The sequence below is a fragment of the Zonotrichia albicollis genome, chromosome 18 (genome assembly GCF_047830755.1).
Source record: "Zonotrichia albicollis isolate bZonAlb1 chromosome 18, bZonAlb1.hap1, whole genome shotgun sequence".
In the NCBI taxonomy this organism is placed as follows: Eukaryota; Metazoa; Chordata; class Aves; order Passeriformes; family Passerellidae; genus Zonotrichia; species Zonotrichia albicollis.
The window spans coordinates 14,097,298-14,117,477 of NC_133836.1; the positions used below are offsets into that span (position 1 = coordinate 14,097,298).

Consider the following 20,180-nt stretch of genomic DNA (forward strand, 5'->3'; position numbering starts at 1 on the left):
CCTGTGGGTGGCTGGAGGAGAATGGGAGTCACAAAAGGCAAAGATAACAAGGCTGAGATAACAATTTACTGGGATCAGCAATGAGCGAAGAAAACCAACAGTAACAGCCAGAATATTAATAACACAAGTGTACAAAAGAGAGAGCTAGTCACAAGCCAAATTTCTCACCCAGAGCTCAGAGCTTACCATCCCACTTCCCATTCCTTCCAATGCCTTGGATGGGCATTACCAGCATTACCCCGGCATCCTGGGCACCACACTGTCCCCCAGAGTTACTCAACCAGAAGGAACCACTTCTTCCCACAAGAAACTCTCTTCCCCTGCCCCAGCAAGAGATGAGATTGTATAGGATAACCTCTGGGTCCTGGCCATGCACCTCCTGGCTACTGCAAAAATTAACCTTGTCCTGGTTCAAGCCAAGCAACCTCAACTGCTCCACATCATGTGAAGATTTAATCCACAGAGTCCAGAAAAGACTGCAGCAGAGTCCAGTGCATCCTTCTGCAGAATGGTATAATACATAAATTCCCATTGCAATGAAGAAAACCCAATTTACTCCTGGATGAACTTAGCTAAGAAAATGAATTTATGTCTCATGAAACCTCTTAAGTTTAGCACAAAGTACATGGATTGTTCTTGCATTCTATCACAGGCAATACTTCAATTTAAAGCAAACAGCTGCCAGATTCCTGCTGTGTCCCACACACCTTACATTGCTCCCTCACTGCAACAAAAGCCATTCCGAACTATTTTCTTTTACACACTGACGGAGCCTTCTGAGATGTCAATGGAACCTACACTTCTACCCCAGAAAAGAGGCACCTGTAAAGCACAGTGACTGGAACAGGCACTCTTTAGATTTCAGAATATTAAATCAGGGTGCCCAGGTGAAGTGTGTTGTCATTTGCAAAAGATCTGAAAATCTGCATCCTTAGTGAAAGAGCAAATTGATGAGCTCAGCTGAAAGAGCCAGGCACTGCAGACAGGATGGAGCACATGACCTGCCCCATCAGTTCCACCCATGTGCTTCTCCTGCTGTTTTGTAAAGTCACTGAGGCTATAAATTTATTTTAAAATGTCTAGGTTGGTTAATACAAATTGAGAAGAGCCTTCTGAGAAATTCTGCTACAGAACATCACCTCTTTCTGAGCCAAGTCCCAGTGCAGATCATGCAGGGAACAGAAGACCTCCTGGTAAAAACAGTTGTCACTTGTCCATGATGTAATTTTTAAGACTAAAAAAGGCTTACTAAGTTAAATTGTCATCTCCAACAACCCTAAAGAACAAGACAGAGCATTCAGATTAGGTTAGAAGGTTTCTCAAGTTTTATCTGCAAAAACTTTGGGCACTTACTGTCCATTCTCCAGGTCCTTTACGTGGCACACAGATGCTTCTACCACATCCTTGGGGTTGTGGTAGGGGTTGCTGGCAATTGAATGCTCCTCAAGGTGGTAGTGCCGGGCAGTCCCGTTGACTTTGTAGATCAGAGGGCTGGCTTTCCCATTGGGTGACATCTCCTCCTTGCTTCTCTCCTTCTCAGGTATCACAACTTCAATTTTCACTTCAACTGCAGGAATAACCCAAAACCTTTGTTAAAATGAAGCCAGAGGTTTTGCTGCTGTTTGCTGCTCTATCACTCCTTCTTTCCCTGAACTTGGAAACAGACATCAAAACAGATATTTTTTGCTGGCTTGGCTTGGAAGATAAAACATTTAACATTGATCTTGGCTTGATTACCTGAGCCCATTATTCCTCCATTCTTTCTGCATTGGACATTTTGCATTCATAAAGTACACATTCTTGAAAGCAGACATGCTTATTATTGAAAGCAAAACAACCTCTCAGTTACAGTTCTTGTCCTGTTTAGTGGAAAACAGTTTCAGGCAGCTCCATATGAAGCATGCCAAGGTCTCTGGGGCTCAGACAGACTTCAAAAACCCCTTTAGTTGTTTGTAGGTAATGTTAACTGAAAGAGAAAGCCAACACTGCATGGTGCATAAAGCTGCTTCATTAGATGGAGACCAATTAATAAGGAACTAGAAATATCCAAAATTATTTCCACATGAGGTTTTGAGTGTGGAGTGACTCCTCAACAGTAGGTGAGAGAAGTCAAGGATGGTCCATTTTTCTCGTGTGTGCACCAGTGAACAGGTCTGACAATGAATCATCCCTGTCCTGGAAACCAGAAGACCCAGGGACACATGGGAGCAAAGGCACTCTCCTCGGCCACCCAGGTGAGGACACGCAGAGCAGCTGTGGCTGCCCCTGGATCCCTGGCAGTGTCCAAGGCCAGGCTAGATGGGGCTTGGAACAGCTTGGGACAGTGAAAGGTGTCCCTGCTTATGGCAGGGGGTGGAACGGGATGAGCTTTGAAACCTCCTCCAGCCCAAATCATTCTGTCATTCTGTGTTAATGTGAGCTCCCTGAAGGCAGTGCTCACCCATCCCCTGCCACAGGCCCACCCAACTACACCCCTGTGTTCCACTCCAGGCCTGGGCTAGGCAAACTGGTCACAGCAACATCAGAAGCCACTGATAATCTCTCACATCACAAAGCGGAAAACATCACTTTATCTCCAAGGGACTTCATCAAACTAAAGCCATTAATATAATAATAAATGCCTGGGAGTTGTATAGCAAACCAGGGGAACCTGCCAGAGACTGGTGAAGTGACTCAAATACATGGGGAATCATTAAGCTTCCCCCATCTTATAAATGTCATGAACAGGAAAATCTGTTGTAGAAGATAAAAGTTGAAGTTCCCAAACTAAGCAGGTAAGGAAAGATAGAGGAAGGGTAAAAACAAGCCCTTCAGCAAGGCTTGTGAATGACAGGGATGCTGGGTCTTCCCAGCCTGATCTGTTGTCCCAAAACTTTTATTGCAAGAATATTGAGAGAACAATGGAAGAACAAGTCAGGGAGAAGGTTGTTCATTTGGAAGGGAGAAAAGGAGGTGACCATGGCCATTCAGGCCCCGGAGGCAGGCAGCTGTCTCAAGACTCCTGCCCATTTCTGCTGTTTGTGCCTGCTCAGCAAGGCAAGGGATGCATGGCTTTCTGCCAAAGTGCCAAATCCCTGTGCTCACCTGGACAGGATTCACCAAGGGTAGAGACAGATAGATCCAGGAAAGTGATTTTCTGTGTATGAATGCTGAACCAACAGAAAACATCACCTTCTGCTGTGCTCTTGCAGCTGCAGGAGTTAATGCAAATGAATAGGCCCTGCACCATAGATTAAAAACCCCACATTGCTATGCGCAAATCTGTTCCTGGAGCTGTAGAGAAGCAGCCAGGGTGCTGCAAGCACCCAGTGAAGAGGCTGCTCCCCATAAGCACCTCTTTCCTAGGGCATTGGAAGAAGCAGACATGGATTTTCCAGGACAGAGTTTGAAAATATAATGAATACCCATTTATGCCAGTCTCAGTGAAATACTTTTGGCCCAAGAAACAGGAAGCTGATGTCATTTAATTTCACAGTCAGTCTGCATAAAATGTGTCAGTGCACCCTTGCAGCCAGACTGCAGAGCCAGACCATGTCGCAGGATGAGACAAAGGTTGGGCAAAGCTGATGGTTCTGAGCCCCAATGGTGAGGGGGACATGGATATCAGTGAATTCATCTGCAGGGAACAACTCCATCTCTCACTTGGCTGATGCCCCAGGACTTTGTTTTCCAGAGCACATTTGGGTCAGGTGAGCACATGGAGTGCCCACTAATTCACAGGCAAATGAACCTGCAGGGATGAAGATGGAAATGTTGCTCTGAGCTTTCCCCTTCTTCCTCAGCAAGAAAAACATATGCAGGAAGCAGCAAGTGTCTGGCACTCAGCCATCCCCACCTGGCACCCGCCAACATTGCTGGACAAATGTCCAGAGGAAAAGAAAAAGAGTTGTAAAATCTTCCCTCTCCTATTTCAGACCCCACACTTCACTGCCTGCCTCTAAGAGGGGCATATCCCACTTGTCTCTCAGGAACCCTCTTTACCCCCATCTCCTCCTCCTTCTCATGCCTCTCAGCCCCTCATGGAGTGTCCCTCTGGCCTGAAACCTGCATTCCTGAGGGATGATCCCTCCAGGAATCCAGGGCTAAGCAGCACCTGAGCTGATCCAGCAAACTGGTTCAGTTGCCATCAGGGAAAATGACATTTAAATGAAATATTTATAAACCCAAGTTTAATTTAATACCAAATCTGATTGGTAAGGGGCTGGAGGCAGTGTGTTCCAGCTCTTTGACAGTCATATCCTATAGCTGCTAGAAGAGAGTCTGGACAGCAAACTGTTTGGAAAGTTTTAGGCATGTTACTACAAATCTAGACAGTAGGCAACTCCTCAGGAATATAGCTGGAAATATGGATATAAATATGGATATTGATACACAGGTATGGACATAAAGGTATAGATACAGATGATATAGATAAAAATATAAATAGAGATGTAGAGATGTGTAGGTATAGATATAGATGACAGAAAGAGACAGAAGTGTGCCTGCTTGCCCTGTGCCACCAACATCACTTATACACACACATATGTGTGTGTAGGTGTTTGTATAAGTTCATGCACATTTTTAAGATATCTCTATAGATACACACTTACATAGATGAAGAACCAGAAGGCCAGGGCTGGAAATAGTTTATAAGAATATAGAAAAAAAAGCAGAGAAACTAGCTGAGCATTAGCAAGTACTCATATCACATATCTACATATACCCCAGCACTGCAAGCTCTCACTACTCGAAAATCCTGAGTCAGCTTCTCAGAGTCATAGAATCATTTAAAACACAGGTTCTTGACAAGACTATAAATGTTGATAGATTTTTTTCTCCCAGGTTTTCAGCCTCAGGTCGAGCACTGCTGGCATTCTTCACATACAATCAGGAACCATGTCCCAACACCATGTATCACTGTTGGCTCTGGTGTTGTTTTTCTCTTGTGGCCACCATGTTCTTGTGCTTTGCCTTGGTGTCATTCACCCAAGCAGTCAAAGCTTAATATCCCATTACATCTCCTGTAAATTTATTCCTTCTCCATCACTATTCACAGACTGGTGGATTTAGTCAAAATCTCTGCTTGCTCTTGGAGAGGTACTTTAGATGTGAGACTGGAACTGTTGACATTGATCCCAAAGCAGGGTGGTGGCAGGTGGCTGGGCTGCAGTGCAGGGTCACAGGCATTATTTTTTAAAAATTAGGGCAATTGGATGTCCCAATACTTCTTTATCACAGGACTGGGTTCCCAGTATGGCTCAGAGCCCTTCTGGAGGCTAAATTTAAATTATGGATATTGGGACATTGAAAGGTTGTACCTCCAGGTACCCAATACTTAAAATACTAGAAACCAGGAAAATACTGAGCTAATTTGGGAAGAGAGAATTGACATGAGCCAAGAGCTGACTTGAGCCAAAGGGAGTCTGAATAAGATGAAGATGTCTAGCTAAAAAGGATGGAGGAGCTGAGCTGGCAAGGGGAGAGCAGTGTGTCTGCCTTCCCCAGCCCTAAAACCCTGCAATGCCCCAGGGTGTGCCCCTTCAGGGCTGCAGGCACAGGGCACAGGAGCACTGATGGCAGGGAACAACCTGCTGCTGGCTGTATGGTGCCAACAGCTTTGAGAGCACTGGAAACCAGAAATGCATCAAGGGATGATGCTGGAGGGACCAGCAGGCACCGCCAAAAATCTCAGTTTACGCCAGCAGGGTTTATTTTCCCAAAGCCAGCACAGAGTAATCCACCACCATGGGACGTGCTTAGGGCTCCCTGTGCCCTGCCAGAGCTGCACTCTCCAGGCATCCCCTGGGCTTGCCCACCCCACGTCAACTGCAAGCCCCAATGACTGTGACTTCAGGTGGTCTCAAAGAGATTCCAAACCATTTCTATGGACCACTTCTCCCCTCCTTCCAAGGCCAGGCTGGACAGAGCTTGGAACAACATGGTCTTGTGGAAGGCGTCCCTGCCCACAGCAAGGGGTTGAAACTACTTGGTCTCTACAGACCTATCCAGCCCAAACTCTTCCATGATTCTATCATTCTGTTAAAAATGACAGAGCCAATGACAAAACCACCATGTAAAATGTGCTTGGCTCTGCTCTCCCAGATGCTCTGTCAGCAAATGCTACAGTCCAGAAGCAGGAGGTAGGACTTAACAAGCAAGGCTGGGGACAAGCTCAGAGCCAAGCTCAGATCACACAGCCAATGGCACCCCCTCCAGCAGTGTGAAGCAGTGTGCAGGGAGCACACTCCCTGCTAAATGCACCCTCCTTGCAAGGGTGAAGCCCACCCCAAGATACCCCATGTGCTGCGAAGCGACTGCCCTGCTATCAAACACTGAGCCCAGCAGAAAAAGAATCAAAATTTATAGATTTTGAAGCACTGTCCTAATACCCAGGGCAGAGACAGAGCTGCTGCAGCTCACACAGAGCTGGCACATGATGGTTCCTGACACCCATTATCCTGATCTGGCTGTGCTGTGGGAGCGGGTGCTGGGATACTGTGCAGGCTGCCAGCTGGGCAGCTCATCCCCAATGCATCACACACCCGAGACAAACCTGAGGAGAGAGTTATGCAGAGACTGAGAACTGGGCCTTCAGAAGAGGATCTGGCATCATGGGACTGCAGCACTGGAGATAACAGCAGATTGCTTCACTGTTTGAACATGAGCTCTTAATTAAACACTGAAATATCCGGACAGGGATGGGTGCTGCAGCAGCAGCCAGGCCTCATGGCTGGCCGGCAGTACAGTCAGCACAGCTATTTAGAGACTCCACTCCCCAGAGCTCTTGTATCACTCATCTGCCCATCAAAAGGTGATATGTGCACAGTGCCAAGGTTATCTCGATGGTTCTCAGGACGACTGAGGGTCTCTCTTGTAATGAAGGAGGTGGAGCAGATAAGATCTCATGTACACCTTGAAAAAGTGCCTGAATCAATTATGTTCACTTCAGGCTGCATCCAAAATATTCCATGTGGAAACAGCACTGATGGAGCAAATAGCTCTATTCTGTCCCTGCTTCTTATTCAGAAAAGGAATAGTAAAGTCCAGTACTCAGCTCTTATACTGTACAATTCCCATATGAAACATCAGGGAAACCCTTTGCTAGAACAATCAGTATCCTCAAGTGCCTCTGTTTAGCTCCTTGCATTTGCAGGTTTGATAAGCCTGGGATGAAGTCCTGCAGCCAGTGGTGAGCTACCTACTCGGGGGGGCTGTGGAAGGCTTGTGCAAAGCCTTTGAAGATGCTAATCCAAACCAGAGCTGAGGGATGGAAGGGCATTGCAGGGTGCCATTTTCAGGCATCTGGCCCTGCTATGCAAATACAGCTCTCTCTCTTAGCTGCAAAAATCAGCAGCTAAGGAAAACTGAGCATTGGTGTTCCAACACTGGTCCAAGATTATACAGTTTTGCTGATATGATACAAAATTAAGTGGAGCTCATAGCAGAGTTTGTCACAAATTTAGTCAACAAAAGCATTTATTCCTGGATGTGTTTTTACCCTCAAACATTTTAAAGAAACATATAAACAGGGCTTTCACAGAGAAGACTTACCAGAGTGAGGCCAGAGTGTCCAGTGCCATATTACCTTGATGGTGCCCCATAATCACAGTACAGGTCAAGGGCAGAACAGCACCTTTATTTTCTCATTGTGCCTTGCATAATGGCAGGGATGTCACTCCATGAATGTTTGGTGAGGCACAACTTCTGTTGCCCTTCTGACCCATTTAGTCCTTCAACCTGCAATCCCTCCTGCCTCAGACAGTGAAGACAGATTGCCAAGGAAAGGTCTCCAAAAGACATCTTTTCACCCACAGGGATGCTGTGGTGGCTACACAGGGATGCTGACTGGTCTGATAGCTCATCACCATTCTCTGATTCCCCTTGCCCTGGGACACAAGCAAGTAACATGGACAAGGTCACCCTAAGCTCTCTCTGAGATGGCCCAAACAAGCTGCAGGATGGAAGCTGGGAGCACTCCTCCATGACAGCTTCAGGAGCACTGTGACCAGGCAGGGATGTCTCCCTCGCGGTACGGGGTGAGCTCCCATCCCACCCACCTACCGCCCCCCTTGCACTGCTGCAACCCCCCACAGCTCCCTGCCTGGCAGTGAGAGCACTGAGGAATTTGGGGGGATTAAGAGTGCAGTAATCCTCCCTGCAGGAGCCGAGCATTAACATTCCCCCGGCCAGCGTCCACCGCTGACCTACTTCTCGCACGGGGCCGGTGGGCTGGGGGCCCGGCGCACGGGGCAGTCACCTGGTTTGGGCTTGGAGAAGCATCCTCCCATGGTGCCGGGCGGGACGGGCAGCGGGGCCGGGGCCGGGCAGGTCAGCGAGGCCGCGGGCACATCCTCGCATGATACAGGAGGTTCCCGGCTCCCGCGGCGATCCCCACCTGCGTCGGGCAGAAAAGCTCCGTGAGAGCGGGCACGGCCGGAGGGCGGGGGCGGCCGGCCGGCCGGGAACCGAACCCGTGACGGCGAGGCCGCCCGTGCCCGCACTGCCGGCAGCACCGCGGATGGACGGACACACGCTGGGTGACCCGAGGGACACGGGGACAGCGACTGCTGGGGTCACCGTGCTGGGACACACCGCTAAATTCAGCTATGAGGTTTATAAATTCAGTCATCAAAGTTAATTACAAAAACCCCCATACCATTTATGGCCAGACTTTAATAACTTCCCAAAGCCCTGCCTTTGGGAATTAAAGCTCTAAGAGCACAGGTCGCAGCACAAATACAATGACTGAACCATAAATACATTTCAGTTGGGGTTTTTGTGTTATTATTAGGAGACTGAAAAAATGAAGTCTATTCTATTGCACAGTCCTGCAAGTTCCCCTATGCCATTTATGCTCATTCCTGAAGAAATGCCAGTGACTTAGGAACAATTAATTATTTAGAGAAAGGGGTTTTGATATCAGGACATTTGCATCAACCTCCTTTTTTTTCATTATTGATTTTTTTTTTTTTTTAATTCTTAAAGTCAAGTTGTGTTTCTCTTATAGGCTTTGACTAGAGGTGCTCTCAGATTTGGTACAGACTAAGAATTTAGATAAACCTTTCCAATTCCATTCCATGACTGAAAACAGCAAAGAGTCATCCAACACACTGGCAATAAAATAGTATATTTAATTTGCTTTATTCAGTCCTGAATTTAACTGATTTACTATAGGTTTGCCGTATATTTTTCAAAAAGCCCTCTGATCTGGGCAGGAAGATAAATACAATTTCTGGATTATATTTTGAGACAGGCAAAGTAGGTTTTTCTGTATCTTATAAAATGCCTCGAGATCTTTACAATAAGAAGAAATTAGAGAAGTGCCAGGAGAGAGATAACAAGCACTTTCTCTCCTTAGCTTAAACATCAACTCAAAATATCAGGATGTATTCCTCTGTTTTCAGCTATATCCCTTCAAAACACAACTTCCAACTCTCCTTCCATGCATAGCATCACCTCTGCTAAGCCCCAGCTGTGTTGCAGATGCAGCTTCAGAGCCTGGATTATGATGAATAAGCCATCCAAGCTATAGAGGAACACAATCCTGGTGCCTTGCCCACGGTGCAAAGCAGGCATGCGCTATTTGATACTCGGCAAAGAGGGATTATTAAATATAAAGGGAAGAGCTCTTCATCCAAGAGCATCCCAGGAAAGTAGCATGACAATGTTTATACAAGTGCAAATGCAAAAAAAAGTTACCATGTCAGAAGGTGCATAAATGCAGAGGAAGATTTGGGAGCAGTGGGGGAAAACAGAGTGGGGATGTCCCATGCAGTAGCTGCTGTAGAGCCCTTTGCCAGAACGAGCAGAAAGAAAGGGAAAATGGTTTTGTACCAGGCAAACCGAGTCTTGGGTCACTGATATATCAGTGATGCAGGGCAACAATTTAGTGCATATAACAAGATACTGGCACTGGTACCTCAGGAGCAAACCAAGTCCCACTAACCCAGATCAGCTCTTTGCAGTGGACTTCCTGCAGCAGAAGTGGACACTGTGGGTGACCCAAGACAGGATCATGGCCCAGGCAAGCAGTGCCCTGGCACCATTGCAGCATTCCCTTGGGATGCTGCACATACAGGGGACCACAGCAGGGAGCCCTGGACAGGTGGTGGGTTGAAGGGTAGCTCCCAAATATGCTTCCCCAGAGAATCACTCCCACTTCCCCAACCCTCTCAGCGATGCTGATGTGGGACTGGTTTCTAGCTGGTCTGACTGGTTTTAACAAGGACTTGTGGGGATGTCAGAGTTCCTGAATGTCAGAATGTCACCCATTCATCCAAGATGCCTTTGCTTTGTTTGGACCTTAAAGATGGCAATCTGCAGCCATCCCCTCAAGCCCACTTCACATCTCCTAATTTCTCCACTGATGGTCCCTCCAGTCTTTCCAAAGCACTGAGACATTTGCACCTCCCAAAGCAGGTCAAGAGGGAAGTGTTTGCTATCAGAGGTGTCCCTTCCCCACTCCTAGAGCTCCCCAGGCAAAACCAAAATGGTTTTTGGTAGGATTTCAGCTGATGACATCAGAGGAGAAGCCACCTGGCTGCTCCCAGCCTCAGTCCCAGCAAGCACATGGAGATGCTTCAGGATCACCTGAGACTCAGATGGTTGCAGAAAGGCACCAGAGCCTCCCCTGTCAGACCAACTCAGGGGACACAACAGGGCCATGTCACTGTTAGTGGCATCCGGAGGCATCGACCCAGAGCTGCATCCTGCAGGATTTGTGGCCAAAGCCATAAGCTCTGTTAGGAGAAGGAAATAAGCCCATATACAACACAAGGTAGCTGAACACAGGATCACCTGTAAAACCTTGCTAGGTCCTGAAGGGTGACAGCCTGACCTAAACAAGGTGACCATGCTCAGTAAACGAGTTCATCATCTGTTCCCTGAACAAAACCACACTCTGTGGCACACAGCTGAACAGGAACACCTTCAGCATCTGCTCAGAGAGGGGAAGAAGGAGTGGGCTACCAAAATACGAGGTAACTGTTGTGGTGCTGAGGAACATACAGGTCCCATCCCTAAAAACTCTAGAGTGATTGAGGAACCGGCCCCTGTACCAGGCTATCTGCAGAACTCCATCATTCACAGAGAGCACTGCCTGAGCACACAACCAGGGATACCAGCCTCATCCCCAACAAGAAAAACTGGGAAAGTTATCTAACAGGAGAAACATGGGAAACAGTCTAGCGCTATCGACCGTGAGCACTTCCCCTGCAAGGCAGCAAAATGTGCAAAATATGGCAGCATCAAGCTTCAGAGCAAGTCAGGGATATCTGACCAGACAGCCCACCTGGTTCAGCCCAGTGTCCACTGCCCAAGCATGGCCAACAGCACCCATCTGCCACAAGCAGGCAGGAGCAGGCAGGAAGGCAGGGACACTCCAGCCCACACTTCCCGCTGGGCTCAGAGTAGAATTCAGAGCCTGCACCACTTCTGAGCAGTGCAGTGCTGGCAGAGCTATTATTAGCACTGTGCTTCTGCTCTCTGCAGTGCCCCAGGCTCCTGTTTTAATCCAGTGCTCTGCTGTGACTCCAAAATCCTTTCCAAGACCTAATGTGGCAACTATATAACTATATAGGCATATTAGTACACCATAGGTATAAAAAATGGTTTTCCCCTGGCATCAGTTTGTGTTTATTGCCCCGGTATAATTTCCTTACCTGGCACCCAGGTCCCTCCCATGCAGCTGCAGCATCTGTCAGCATCTGTCCTGCTGCTGTGAGTAATCCTGCATTGCCTGCCTAGAAATCTGGCAAAGATATGAGCACCAGGCCATGCCCTGTGACATAGACATTTCCCAGAGATGTCAGTCCCAGCTTGCTCCAGCTGGAGACCTCTGTGGAGCACTGAGCAGAGACACACTTGTGCCATGATGACCGAGTCCCTCAGCCATGATTCCTCTGCTGTGTGAGGGAGGCCTGGTGCACATGGACACCAGCTGCACCTGTGCCCTCTCCAGGCTCCTCCAGACCCTCTCACTGAGCTTCTGGCTGCACACTCACCTTTTTGTGGACATCACCCTGACTCCCATTTCCTTGGCCACACCAGCCCTGGGTGCCACCAGAGGAAGAAGAGGTCAGAGGATTGCTTTCCATTCCCTTCCCACTTGCCCAGCACAAGTCACCTCACCTGGTCCCCTGGACACATAGAGGGGGTCTCTCCACCTCTCAAGGCAGCTTTGTCCCCTCCCCATCCCTCTGTCCCCTCCTCTCAAGCCCTGGACCCAAGTTTCCTCTCCTCAGTAATGTGGGACCTCCCAGTGCCATCAAGAAGATGACTGATGTGATCTCCTGGCACCAGGGACTAGCAGGGGCTGCCACAGAAGGCAAAGGCTTGGTGACAACTCACCACATGCTGTCAGAGAAGGGACCCTGCCCTGGGGCTGAAGCACAGAGAAGACAAAGATGCTAGAGCAGCTACCAGCTCCTGAGGATCCTGGATTTGGCTGCCAGAATAAGAAACATCTCTGTCCCTGGGTCTTACAATCCCAGATCCTGCAGGCTTTGCACAGCCCTGGTCCTCCCACAGCTGCATCTCCTCCGCTGCCCTGTCCTCCTCTTGGGACGGACCCAAGCTAGCCCGAGGTCTGCTGGGACACAGTTCAGGTTCCCAAAGCTCAGGAACATGCCTATCATTCCAAGGAAACTAGACAACAATGGGTGCTCCCATCCTGCCATCACCCACATCCAACCTCTGTTCTCCCAGGGCACTCAGGACCAGGTGCTCAGCCAGCCTTCCTCCTCTCTTGATGTCCAGGCACTACTGCTTGGACTGGCTTCCTCCCACAGCTGGAAATGCCTGAATGATCACTGCCATGAGTCCAGCAAGCAGACTCCAAGGACTTTTTCTCTTCACAGAGGTGAGCTCTCTGCTTGCTTTGCAGTGTTCTGCAGCAGGATCTGGAGGAAAGCTGGGGGCAAGCTGGCAGAGCATCCAGAAGACCTTTGAGGAGGTTTCTGAAGAGCCACTGGAATTCAGTGAATAAGTGGGACATCTGGGACCTGCTCTGTTCCCAAGGAGATGACTTCTGTCTCTTCACTGACATCACCAGTCTGCAGGAGAGGGGCTACAGGTCCATGGAAAGCCAAGGTCCACACAAGTGAGGATGAGGAAGGTCTCTCATCAGACACACACCAGGATCTCAAAGCAGAGGTCAGCAAGAGGTATGTCCCAAAGACATTCTGTCAGGATGAGGAGAGCTTCCCCAAGGTCAAGGGAAAACTCCTCAGTACTGGAGAACTAATGAAACCACAAAGGAAAGTAGGCACTGTGAGCCCTGGGGTGGCTGTTTCTCAAAGGGAGTGGGATCAAAGGGCCAATCAAAGGGACATTACACCTCTCAGCAGCTTTCAGTGCAGGGAGCATTAACATGGCCGTTGTGGTCATGACTATGCTGGTATTCATCTCCCATCAGCATAGCACCTCTTGCTCTGCACCTGACCTAATTCCAGCTGTGAGGAGGGTGACACACTGGCTTGGACTGAACCCTAATTCTGCCTTAAGCTTTGGAGAATGGACCCAACATGAGTCGTGACAGGACCCGCTAACATCTGGAGGTCCTCAAGGGTATAAGACCTTTTTAGATGGGTATCAGTGGGAAAGATTCAATGGTATACAAGGAACAAGAAAATCCATTCCTGGCATCTGGAGACCACCACAGACCATCCACACATTTGCCAGATGCAGCACTCATTAAAAATGGGAACAAAAGGAGATGTTGAAAGTTAACTCCCTCAACACTTTGGAGCACTAATGGTCTCCTGATGGGACTGGAAATTAATTTTTACTCCCAAGATACCCCACTTCTGGAGTATTTTGTGGTGCTGAGCCCCCTGAGGTAGAGGAAGGAAAGGGGTTAGGCAGCTGTGCTGTGCCCTGGAGTGATGACAGCTGCAGAGGTCAGGCACAGGGGTTGCTCACATGCTCAGGTAACAGCTCATTGCCAGTTTGGGATCAGGAAAGGTCTCCCCTGGAGTTTGGCACAAGTGCCAGGGAGCTTTGGCCTTCCTCTACAGCTCTAAACATTGCCCTTTGCCAGGCTCCTCAGGCTGTTTCTGGCCAGGGATTCCCTGCTGTGGCAGGGCCAGGAGTCCAGCTGTGTGTGTGATCTCTCCACCTCTCTCCCCCAGGGCAGCTTTGTTTTCCTAGCTTTCAGTCACTTTTAGCATAGGTCTTCTAAGACAATGTCCAATAGCTCTGCACTGAACAGGAGCTGCTGGTTTTTAACTGCTCCTGCATACAAAAAAAATTTTTTTTTATTGAATCTGGGCTCTGTTGTCTGCAAACATTTGCTTATTTCTGCCCTGAGAACTTTGTCCTTCAGGAGTTTTATCAGTTCCCACAGACAATTTTTGGACTCAGGACGATGTTACAGCTAATTGAAGAGCTCAGCACTTTCTTATTGAGACATCCTTCATGGATGTCTCTAAAGGGTCCAGGTCAAGTAATTTCTTTTCTGCTCTGTTAAGGACTGAGCTCAACATCTGGAAAACTTGCTTGTCTGCTCTGCAGAGTGAAGGGTACCGTGTGCCCGTTCCAGCCATTCACATCCAGCTCTGCAAGCTGGTTCCACATCCCCCAAGCAGGAACACAAGAGGAGGGGGCAGCTGGAGTCTCAGAGCATCTGGTGTTACCATCCATGCTTGCAGGGAAGAGCTGGCTCTGACTCTGGTCCCTGCTGTGGGAAAAAAAAAAACCTGATCCCAAACCACACTGTCCACTACAGTGCTGCAATTTTCCATACATGCAAAATATTGTCTTTAACACAAGGCCAGCAGGAGCCATGGAGCAGTCCCAGCAGCAGACTTGTTTTGGTCACGCCCTACAAGCAAAGTGCAGCACAGATCCCACCACAGCCTCTCCAGCCTATCCCACAAAGCATAGCCTGTCCCATGTCCTCTGGTCCCTGGACACAAGGACTCTGGTCCGCCTGGTCCTGACCATCAGCAGGACCCAGAGCATTCTTTCCCATCTACCTCCTCACCACACACAATGGCACCCAACAGGGACCCCATCCCTCAGCCCCACTTCACCCTCTGCGGCTCCATCCCAGGCACACACATCCACCCTGAGCCACCATACACCCGGCACATCACCAGCCCCCTCACACCAGACTCAAGTCATGGTGTGCTCTTACAAGGACTGCCCATTTCTCTCACTTTTCTGGGGATTTGCTCTAGTTTGACTCCCACAGTGTTTAGTCAGAACTAAGCCACCACCCCACCAGGTTCCTCCATACCTGTGCCAGTATTAGAAAGACTTTAGAATGGTGACTCCACATTCCCCTGTCCTTGATGAGTACACCCAGACTGTCCTTCCCCATCATATTCTGAAGGCCCACTCTTATTTCACATTAGTGCCACCATGCACAGTCTCATGCTCACTCCTCCTCCATCTGTGTTCAGTGGTGCAACTCCAGCCACCAGTGATGCTTTCCACCTCCAACTCCTCAGCCAGTTTCAGCTGCTTTGTGGGCAGAGGACATTAATAAAAATATATAACACGGATCCCAAGAGTCTTGCAGTTCACCAAGCAGTACACCTGCCTCTGCTCCAGTATCCTCCTGGCCCTAGTGATCCTGCCAGCTTCAGCCCAGAGGTGCACCAGCAATCTCCCACAGCTCACCTCTTTCCCTTCCCAAAATCAGCCAGTCTCCACTGGTACGGCAGAGTTCCAGTCCATCTCCACAAAGCCTGTCAGAGCAGGAGCCAGCACAGGCCCCACAGTGAACACACCACACTCCTCATGGTGCAGAGTGGGAGTGAAACAGTATTTGGGCTCCAGCTCTTGTCCGAGCACAGCCACACTACCAGTGTTCCCCAGCCCACAGGCACCTTCCTGCCATCCTCACCATCCTGCAGAAATCAACTCCCCCAAAAATCACAGCAGCCACTGGCACAAAGTCCTACTGACACCCTGAGCTGCCTGCAGCTCCCCTCTCTGCTCACCCTGGGGTCCACCTGCTGCAACACCCTGGGTGCCACAGCCCATGATCTCAATGAGGAGCCCCCATGTTTCCCAGCAAGTTTGGCTCAGCAAAATCAAGCTGCCCTGTCTCCAGGGCAAGCCAGACTCTGCTGCCAAAACAAGCAGCTCTCTCCACAGGACACAGGACTCTGAACACAGCTCAGCATGGTTGGAGCACTGGGGAGCCCAAGGCTCTACCCCCACCCCGTGGACCATGCTGTGCACTCTGTGTTATCAACACCACCCACAAAAGCCCTGCTCTGACCCCAGGGAGGGGCACAGAGCTTGCCTGCCAAGAGAAAGGCAGACAGTGGGAAGAGAATCAAGTCACACAGAAGACAGCATGACAGGGGATGATGTTTTTAGGGCAGGGAGAGCTTGTATTTTTAAAATAGTATGAGGATGAAAACAGATGGTCTCCATCCTGAAGTTACCATTTTTGTCAGGAATGATGCTACATAGGATGAAAAGAGAGTCCCACAACCCCTAGCTGTAGTTCCCAGACCGGCAGATCAGCCTTCCAGAATGGGATGCCCAACTGGGGGACCACTCCTGTGCTCCTGTCAGTGCTTCTTGTCCATCCACCTCGAAGATGCTGCACACAGGACATGGTAACACTGTGCAGATATGCAATGCACTGCTGCCCACCCTCTGCCCATGGAGCAGATGAGCCAAAATCAAAGGGGCTGGCACATAGGAACCCCATTTTCTTGTCTCCCTAGTACCCCAACCTCCCCTCTCTGGCTTTTCACCCCATTCTTCCCTCTTGATAGCTCTCCAGCTAGCTTCCCCTTCCCTCTGGCCAACTCTCCCATTTTCACTTTCCTGCCATTTCCATACCCATCCCAGTCCTGCTGCTTGGCTTCTGCTCCAGGGTCCCCCAGCTGCTGATTCACAGTAACTCCGACATCCCCAGAGCAGCACTGGATCCCTCCTTCACATCCTGCTCTGTCCTCCCCCCTGTTTGCCCAGCCCCTCAGTAGAGCCCTCCTGCCAAAGCTTTATCTCTCCAGCCACTTCCTGGTGGGGTCCAAGATTTACCTTACACCCACCTGGAGAAAGGAGCTTTGCCAGGTGATTTCCTTTCAGATGGCCTCAAGCAACAGAAGCAGAAGTCACGCTGCAAAAGGGCGAGACCAGCCCAGGGCCCAGCGATGGGCAGCGCGGGCAGGGAGGGCAGGAGTGACTGCCCCGAGCTCTTCCCCTTGTCACCAGGAGTTTGTGTCTGCAGCAGCACACGGAGCTACAAAGCTGCCGTTTCATGCACCCCGTGGCTCCCGAAGAGGTGCAGCGGGAACACCGTGTCAGAGCACAGTCAAGGCAGGATTGTGTTCCTGGCTGCTGCTTCAGCAATTTATCAGCGCCAGGCTAAAGGCTCATTCGGCAGCACTATCATTGCCACCCTTCCGCACGCCTCTGTGAGCTAGACTGGAAATCATTAATCATGGGATTTGGTTCAGATCATAAAGATCTGCCAATAAAAATCATAAATGTTGGAAATTCTCCACGGATGAAGAGTGACTGATGCAAAAATCAAATCATTTCACAACACGAGAGACCTTTAATTCTCATTTGCTCCACCACAGGCAGCCGAGCCCCTGCTGTACTGCCACTGCCAGGTCCCCATTGCACAAAAGCAATGTGCGCTCCTCACAGGAGCTGCAGCAGGGCAGAAGGAGTTTATCCCGGCAATGTTTTCCTAACAGCTACAGTATAACACCAGAGTCCAGCTCCATTCATCACACTCAGAAGTTCCCTCTCAAAGGAGACCACGCAGTTTATGGAACTATAGAATGTCATGAGTTGGAAGAAACACACAGGATCATGGAATGGCTTGGGTTAAAAGGGATTATGGAATGGCTTGGGTTAAAAGGGACCTTAAAGCTCATGTCCTTCCACACCCCTTTGCACAGGCAGGGACACCCTCCACTATCCCAGCTTGCTCCAAGCCCTGTCCAGCCTGGCCTTGGACACTGCCAGGGATGGAGCAGCCACAGCTTCTCTGGGCAACCTCTGCCATTGCCTCACCATCCTCACAGTGGAGAATTTCTTCCTAATATTTAACCTTACCTACCTTTCTTCACCTTAAAGACATTCACCCCTGTCCAGGCAAGATCATCATCATTTCCCCCTGGTCAGGAGGAAACAAACTTGGAGAACAAGCTGGCCGGAGGACATGACAGGGACCTAAACCCCGTTCAGGACAAACGCAGCTTTTCTCCGCGACCCATTTTTATGCCACTTTGATTTCTTGGGCATTCTCTGCATCTCAGAAGAGATGCGGAGACATACGGCGCTCTCGCACCGCCTGCCCCCGGCTCCGACCCCGGCCCTGCCAGCAGCTCCGGCTGTAGAGGAGCCCCCGGGCCGGCGCCGCGCCCCGGCAATGCCGATCCCCGCGGTGCCCCCGCTCCTGCGGGCAGCGGTGGCCGCACCGACCGCTCCCCCGGCCGAGCTGCGGTGCGGTCCTGGACAGCGGCCCTGCACCGGGAGCGCCCCTCGCCTCACATCTCCCCGGGACGCGTCCCCGCCGCCCCCCGCGCTTACCTGGGCAGCAGCGGCCGTGCCAGCGCGGCGGGAGGAGCGCGGCCGGTGCGGGGCGGGGCAGGAGCGGGGCCCGCCCCCGCCGCGGGTGCGGAGCGGGAGGTGCCGCCCTTCCTGCCCGCTCTCGGCACACGCGTGGGGGAGCTCCCGCCGGCCCTGCCCGCTCTGGGTACACGCGTGGGGGGAGCTCCCCGCCGTTCCTGCCCGCTCTGGGCACACGCGTGACAGGAGCTCCCCGCCGGCCGGCCCTGCCCGCTCTCGGCACACGCGTGGCGGGCGGTCCCTGCTGACCCTGCCCGCTCTGGGCACACGCGTGACAGGAGCTCCCCGCCGGCCGGCCCTGCCCGCTCTCGGCACACGCGTAGGGGAGCTCCCGCCAGCCCTGCCCGCTCTGGGCACACGCGTGGGGGAGCTCCCGCCGGCCCTGCCCGCTCTGGGCACACGCGTGGCGGGCGGTCCCTGCTGACCCTGCCCGCTCTCGGCACACGCGTGGGGGAGCTCCCGCCGGCCCTGCCCGCTCTGGGCACACGCGTGGCGGGCGGTCCCCGCTGCCCCTGGGCAGTTGGTTCTGCTTGGTCCCACGCGGCTGCCACTGCCGGGGCTATTCCTGCCCACCTGAAATACCCCGGCCCGGCCCTTCCCAGGTCACTTGCTTTTACATTTTCGTTCTGGATTCACGTCTCTGCCCCCCCCCCCCCCCCCCCAAGACAACGATCTGCACCACTCTCCGCTTCCTCCTGCCTGGAACCTTTCTTCTCCCCAGAAAAGTCTTTCCCTCCCCATCATGTCATCTAGTAGTATCAGCATCTCTCTGTGCCTTTTTCTATCACATACCCCAAATTTGTTCTTTATTTTCAGTGGATGACTTTTGAGATCACCCTGGGTACAAAGGAAAGTTTTCTCCCCCACCTCCAGACAGTTTTGTCTCAGGTCGCTGCTCTCTTACACTGCAAATATACAACTCCCAAGGCTTTCCAGGCAGATCACTGTGCTTCAATATCCAGCTTCAGTTCCCTGCTCTGAGTGGGATGAGTGGCTTAACTGGGCTGTTCATCTGCAGTTCTCACTGCTGGTAAAAAAAAAAAAAAAACTACCCAAGGATGAAGCATTCCGGTGTAGAAGCTCCAGGGACCCACGTGCTTCCAGAGCCTTGGGAGTCCTCATGGAACTTCCTCGATTCCAAGCCAGGAGCAATGCTCCCCTGTCCAGTGTCTGCAGGCAGCTGAGGAGCATCCCTGCTGTTGGTGCTGTGCCTCCCTGGGCATGGTGCAGAGCTCCATGGGATGGGGGATTGCTGGCAGCAGGGACCCCTAGCACATCTCTGTTACCTTTCCTGGTGCGCAGGATTTTTGACCTGTGGTGTGAAAAACTGTTCCTATGCAAGCAAACAGCAAGGACTGAGCCTTGGAAGGAGTAAATGGGTTTGCAGGGAATTATCCTGACAGCAAGCTCTATCACAAGCTGTGGGTGGCCATGATTTAAGATGAAGGAGAGTTGATTTAAATTGGATATTGGAAAGAAATTCTTCCCTGTGAGGGTGGTGGGGCACTGGCACAGGTTGCCCGGAGAAGCCATGGTTGCCCCATCTCTGGAAGTGTCCATGGCCAGGTAGGACAGGGCTTGAAATAACACGGGATAGTGGAAGGTGTCCCTGCCAATGGCAGGGATGTGGACTAGATGACCTTTAAAAA

The 20,180-nt window shown here is 50.7% G+C and overlaps 1 protein-coding gene across 6 annotated transcripts in view; it reads right to left on the reverse strand.

Moving 5' to 3' along the window:
• Window positions 1–18,775, reverse strand: part of AIFM3 (AIF family member 3) — a 72,298-nt gene extending 53,523 nt beyond the window's left edge. For 2 of the 6 annotated variants that reach the window (XM_074554186.1, XM_074554184.1), the window contains exons 1-3: window positions 18,493–18,769; window positions 8,237–8,374; window positions 1,354–1,567 (exon numbers count right to left, since the gene is read on the reverse strand). In XM_074554186.1, the coding sequence (XP_074410287.1) occupies window positions 1,354–1,567; window positions 8,237–8,267 (245 nt within the window). In that variant the 5' untranslated portion in view covers window positions 8,268–8,374; window positions 18,493–18,769. Of the gene's footprint in view, window positions 1–1,353; window positions 1,568–8,236; window positions 8,375–16,997; window positions 18,444–18,492 lie in introns of those variants that run through there. The other 4 variants (XM_074554187.1, XM_074554189.1, XM_074554188.1 and 1 more) reach the window with 4 other exon arrangements.
• Between the last annotated feature and the right edge of the window lie 1,405 nt (window positions 18,776–20,180).